Genomic DNA, 5,921 nt, shown 5'->3' on the forward strand with positions numbered 1-5,921 from the left:
TGAGGTTGGGGTGTCTGTGAAGTGGTGGTCAGTGTGGTCGGCTCAGGGGTCATTCTCCAGCCAGAGCAGGTCTGTCTGCGGCCAGGAAACCAAGAGAGCCGCCCACCTGACAGCCTCGGCCTCCCACCAGCTGCTCGGCGCACGGCCTCGCCACCGAGACCGCAGGCCCCGGCCACAGCCCCAGCTGCTCAGTGCCAGGCCCAGCACCGTGGGCCCCGTTTGCTGCCGGCACCCGAGTCTCCGCAGGGCTTGGCATAGGCTGGGGGCACCTGAGGGCAGTGCCTCTGCCTGGAGCCAGATCATCGCCCTCGTTAGCATAGCTGTTCGGTGCAGCGGGGCTTGGAACAGGAAAGGCGGGCCGCCAGCCAAGCTCCGCTGCCTCGGACTCGCTCCCTGGGGCAGGTGATCGCTGCTCCTGGGGGTGGGTTCCCAGCAGGAGGCTTGGTCTCTGTGCCAAGACCCAGGGGGCCAGGCTGACCCTTCCTCTGATCCAGACCGCGCTGCCTTGCAGGAGCTGGTTGAGTGGGTGCTGGAGGAGGTGGCCCAGAAGCCCCGTGCGGTGGGAGCCCAAGGCGGCCCCCTCATCCTGGAGGTGGGCTGTGGGTCGGGAGCCATCTCCCTCAGCCTGCTGAGCCAGCTGCCCCAGGTGAGCGACTTCAGCACCCCTCCCCTCCCAGGAGACTGGCTGGTACTCACTGGCCCTGCTCCCGTCTCTGCTAGGAGCACTGGAGGGGCAGCTACCAGGCTTAGGGCAGCCCAGCCCACCTGGTCACAGCCTCCACCTCCCATACCTTCTGTCTGGCCAGGCCCTGGCGCAGGGAGGGGAGAGGTGTGGGTATCCCTCCTTCTCTGGACGGGGCTGGTGAGGCTGTGGTCCCAGGCCTGGCCTCTCCCGGCACCTGCCTCCCATGTGCCCTTCCCTTGTTCTTGGGGCAGAGCCGAGTCATCGCTGTGGATAAGGCAGGAGCCGCCATCTCCCTGACCCAAGAGAACGCCCAGAGGTAGGCGGGCTCAGGGACCAGAAGGTCAGGGTGCGGGGCATCGGGCTCGGGCCTGATCTCAGCCCCTGCTCAGGTAGCAAACCCACCGACGTCCACTCCCGAGAAGGGGGAGGCACTGGGGCAGCCTGGCGGGCTCCCAGGGGGATACAGTGGGTCGTGGGCCCAGGGGTCTCACAGCCCGGGAAGGGCTTATCCTCCCAGGCCTCGTAGCCAAGGGTAGGAGTCTGCCCTGTGCTCAGCCCTTCCCATCTCTCCAGGCTTCAGCTGCAGGACAGGATTCGGATCGCCCCCCTTGATGTGACCTTAGGTACCTTCCTCACCCAGCTTCCCTGGGGTGGGGTCCTGCGGACAGGGCTGCTGGGTGGCTGAGGCAGTCTGCAGAGCTGGGGGAGGCTTCCCAACACTTATTCACACACACACACACACACACACACACACGTACACAATGCACATGCACATACATGCACACGTGCGCACATGCATGCACACAAGGGGTATCAGACCAATCCTTGCTGAGGACAGGTCAGTCCCTGTTGCCTCCTCAGCTGACCTGACCCTGGAGGGGACCAGCCCTAGGGTTTTTCTTATCTTCCAAATCTCTGTAACTAATGCGTTATCTAGCGCCTGCTTTGTTGTCAAGAGATAAGCAGAAGCTCAAGAGAAATCCTTTAAGACCAAAATACTTAAGTGCCCCTCTGGTCCCTGGCCCAGGCACCGCAGGCTGGGGGCCTGGGCACTGACCTGCAAGTCTGGCTTATCGGGTCCAGAGATAGGATCCCGGGAGAGGGGTGACCCAGGGGCATGGTGGTGGGCAGAGCTCCACTCTTACCTCCCATTCTCTGCTGTGATCCCTGTGACCACAGAGGGCAGCTGGGCACACCTTCTGCCCTGGGGCCCCATGGACCTGCTTGTCAGCAACCCTCCCTACGTCTTCCACCAGGACATGGAGCAGCTGGCCCCTGAGATCCGCAGGTGCGGGGTGGGGTGGTGTGGGGTGGGATGGGCCGGCCTGAGGGCGAGTGGAAGGGGTGTGCCCTGGAGGACCACTGTGGGGGTGGGGGAGGGATGGAGGAGAGGCTGAGGGATGCTGTCGGTGGAAGAGAGCTCACTCCAGAGCCCACAGACCCACTTGGGTTTGGCTTCTGCCTTCCTGAGGACACTGGATGACTGCTGGCCTCTCTGAGCTCAGTTTCCGGCCTCCGAAAGGGGGTGGCCGAGCTTTGCAGGCCATGGAGGGCTCAGCGGTGACACTAGAATGTCAGACGGAACAGAATGCATCGAAGGAGCTCATTTTACAGAAGACTGAGGCCCAGAGGGGGAAGGCGCCTTGCCCCAGGTCATGGGGGACTTAGCAGGAAAGCTGAGACCAAAACTACTTCCGGCTTTGCATTGAGCCATCCTGCTCTCCAATGGGCTGAGACCCACACGGGCAGTGGCCGTGGGTCAGGGTGCTGGCTCCCCTTCCCAGGCTCCCAGGGTGGGCAGGGCCAGCCCCAGGCCTCCCCAGACCCAGAATAGGAGCAGCCTGTTGTGGGGAGACAGGCTCATGCCCGGGGCACTGCCTGGTGTGCGCTGCCGGTGGGCCATCGGGGGAGCTGGAGCTGTCGGCATCTGGGGCCTCCTCTGGGCCCTCAGCCGTCCTCTCGGCCCAGCGTGCAAGGACCCGGGCCCCTTGCGGAGGCTCTGCTCAGCTCTTGCACACTTGCCCGCGCGCCTGCCCCGTTCTCACCCCCTGCTCCCCTCAGCTACGAAGACCCCGCAGCCCTGGATGGCGGGGAGAAGGGCATGGCCGTCATCGTGCACCTCCTGGCCCTGGCCCCTCGGCTCCTGAAGGACTCCGGGTAGGAAGCGGACAGGTCCCCTGGTCAGTGTGTCCTGCGCCTGCCCTGGTGGTCACTCAGCCCTGCCCGGCTGAGCTGGCCCTTTTCTCCCCCATGTAGAAGCCTCTTCTTAGAAGTGGACCCCAGACACCCAGAGCTGGTCGGCAGCTGGCTTCAGAGCCGGCCGGGCCTGTCCCTCGAGCTCGTGGCTGTGCGCAAGGACTTCTGCGGGAGGTGAGGCTCCCCTCCCCCAGCCCCACAGCCACGGGTCCTTCCACTGGCCCATCAGCTCCGACTGGGCACAGGGTGCTGTTCCCACTCCCTGCTCCTCCCCGGGCCCAGGCAGTGACTGGCTCTTTGTTGTTGTGTCCTAGGCCCCGGTTCCTGCATATCCGGAGGTCTGGGCCGCATGGTGGCTGTCACGTGGACGCCTGGCCAGCGCCCCAGCCTGCCGAAGTGCCCGGATGATACTTCCTCCTGGACTGCTCCTGGGAGAGGTGGGCGCCTTCCGGAGCTGGTGCTGGCACATTCCCACGGCTCTGGGTGCCCTGCTCTCCATTTTAGGAGACTTGGGGCAAAAGGAAGGGCAGGGGTGTCCTCCCTGCTTCCTGGGGCAGCAAAGAGCAAGGGCACCCCCAGTCCAGCTCCGGAGCTGAGGGACCCAGGTGCCCAGTCTGGCTCCGTCCCACCGGCAGGGCCAGTGCAGCTGCTTGGGGTCTCTGGTGGGACAGCTCGGGAGCGGGGAGAGCTGGCCAATAAAGTGCCAAGGGCGGACATGGTGGCCTGATGTGTTGTCAGTTTGGTCTGTGGGTCCTCTGACCCCTCGCCCAGCAGGGTGGCATGGGAGGCAGTGTGGAGGGCAGCACCCAGGTGTTCCTGGCCTCGCATGCCAGGCCCTCCCCCACCTGGCCGAGTTCCCACGCTTCCCTGCAGACCTGGTGTGACCTCCCCGCAGCTCTGGTCTGTGCAGACTTGTGGCTGCGAGGGGCCTGGAGGGAACCTACAGGTTGGCAGGTGCTGGTGGAGCCTGTACCAAGGGGTTCAGAGGGACCTGGCAGCCAGGCGGGCTCATCCATCACACTCCCCTCCCTGCCGGTGACTGCAAGGGCCTGGCCTACTGGTGCCTGTGGCTGGGGGCAGCATTCTCTGCTGGAGCAGGATGCTGGGTTCTGGGATTGTCTTGCGTGGGACCTTGGGTAGCAACTTTGAGGCGCTGCCTCTTCTGGTTCCAGGGCCAGAGGCGGCGGCAGCCTCCTGTGTGCCGTCAGCTCGGCGGAGTGTGTAGTTGGCATCGAGTGCCCACTCCCTGGGCAGGGACTCCACTTCATGGCTGTTCCGGAAGGAACCTGGGAAGGCTGGGCGGGGAACAGCCGAGCGAGGCTCTGGCTTCCTGTGCCCTGTGCTCTGCCTCTGCCCGCCGGGGCCTCGCCTGCGCTGCCCTCCCCTCCTCCTGTGCCGTTGGCTTCCCTGACCAGCAGTTGGTGTCCCTGTCCCCCAGCCAGGGCCACACCTCGGCGGGTGCTGGCTCCCCGGAAGCTCGCCCTCCTGACCGCAGGCCCATCGCTGAGGGAAGGGAAGGCCTTGGCAAGCGTGGCCGCCAAGGAATAGTGATGCAGATGACGGCGTAGGGACCGCTGAGGTCACTGAAGCAGGAGCCACCCTTGGGACAGCGTCCTTCCCAGAAAGCCGAAAAGCTGGACTCCCCTGGGAAAGAGGCCCAGCCAAGTGGACTGGCAGGGCAGGGCCACACCAGCCTGGGTGCAGGTCCCAGCCTCTGCCCCGCACCACGGTGTGGCCTTGGGCAGTTGCCTTCACCTCCCTCAGCCTTGGGTTCCGAGCCTGAGAGATGGGCCCAAGCGCTTTTATCTCACGGTGGTGGGCGGGGCGGGGGGGAGGGGTGTTACGGGTGAGCCTGGGACGCCCTCTCACGGGTGTTGTGTTTCCACCGCCTGCTTTGGAGGGAGCAGAGCAGGTCCTGCGTCCTCGGGCACCTGGCACTTGGCACCCACGGGTAGGCAGAGACGCGGAACTCTGCAGGGAGGGGAGGCGGGGTTTCAGCCTTAGGTTCAACTTCTCTTTGCCTCTGGAGCTGGAGCCACAGGAAGCTGCAGCCGGCAGCGGGTCTCCCCACGGCCCCTGCTCTCCCTCCTCACCCAGGCGCAGAGCCCGGAGGCCCAGGCCAGAGCAGCTGGTGGCTCCCCCCCGGGGAAAGCACGCAACCGCCTCCCCCTCACCCCCCACCCGTCCTGGAGCCAGAGACGCTGCCTCCTTTTGCCCTGGAGGCGGGACAGGCCGAGGTGGCCCCTGAGAGACATGTCTGCTGCCCGCTCCGCCCTCCAGCAGAGCCCTGCGTGGGCAGAGGGCGCCGGGGTCTGATGGCGTGCTCGGGGCGGACAAGCCTGTCCCCTCTGACAGCTGGGGAAGCAGACCGCCTCCCAGCTGGCTGTCTCCCAGCTGCCCATGGGTTTGTCTGCGGGATGCATCTGGTTGCTTTACTGAACCCTTCCTGCTCTCGCCCACTCCCACCTGGGCCCAGGGCCGTAACTCCCCAATCCCTGCCCTAAACCCTGGCCGGCTCCCCGTGACCGTGACCGCACGGGGGTCGGTGGCCTGCAGAGCCCAGGTCTGAAGAGGCGGAGGAGGAGGCGCTGGGAAAGGCCCGGCCCGCCCCAGGCCCTTGGCGCTCTGCGCAATCTCCTGGCAGAACAGGGCCCGGCCAGGCTTAGGCCACGCAGCCCTGCGGGTGTCCTAAGGCCGCTTGTGGATTCTTTTTGTTTGTTTCGTTAATCCTCACCCGAGGACATTTCCCATTGATTTTTTTAAAGAGAGTGGAAGGAGGCTGGTGAGAGAGAGAGAGAGGGAGGGAGGGAGGAAGAGAGAGAGACACACATCCATTGGTTGCCTCCCACACTTACCCCAACGGGCTGGGATCAAACCTGCAACCCAAGTATGTGCGCGCGACCAGGAGTCAAACCGTGAGCCTCTGTGCACAGGCTGACGCTCTAACTGCTTAACACGCTGGCCAGGCCACTTCTGGACTCTTCTCTGCTGCCCCAGACGCAGGTCTTACCGCAGAGCTCCATTCCCAAGCCATGCCTTC

General features: G+C 65.1%; 1 protein-coding gene across 3 annotated transcripts in view; it reads left to right on the forward strand.

Annotated features, from left to right (window-relative positions):
• HEMK1 (HemK methyltransferase family member 1) overlaps positions 1 to 3,602 on the forward strand; it is a 7,044-nt gene extending 3,442 nt beyond the window's left edge. Inside the window, exons 5-11 of one of the 3 annotated variants that reach the window (XM_015568351.1) lie at positions 512 to 646; positions 937 to 1,001; positions 1,259 to 1,308; positions 1,865 to 1,973; positions 2,747 to 2,842; positions 2,942 to 3,055; positions 3,196 to 3,602. In XM_015568351.1, the coding sequence (XP_015423837.1) occupies positions 512 to 646; positions 937 to 1,001; positions 1,259 to 1,308; positions 1,865 to 1,973; positions 2,747 to 2,842; positions 2,942 to 3,055; positions 3,196 to 3,289 (663 nt within the window). In that variant the 3' untranslated portion in view covers positions 3,290 to 3,602. Of the gene's footprint in view, positions 1 to 511; positions 647 to 936; positions 1,002 to 1,258; positions 1,309 to 1,864; positions 1,974 to 2,207; positions 2,843 to 2,941; positions 3,056 to 3,195 lie in introns of those variants that run through there. The other 2 variants (XM_015568352.1, XM_015568353.1) reach the window with 2 other exon arrangements.
• Positions 3,603 to 5,921: the final 2,319 nt, after the last annotated feature.

Source organism: Myotis davidii, unplaced genomic scaffold (genome assembly GCF_000327345.1).
Source record: "Myotis davidii unplaced genomic scaffold, ASM32734v1 scaffold663, whole genome shotgun sequence".
Lineage (NCBI taxonomy): Eukaryota > Metazoa > Chordata > Mammalia > Chiroptera > Vespertilionidae > Myotis > Myotis davidii.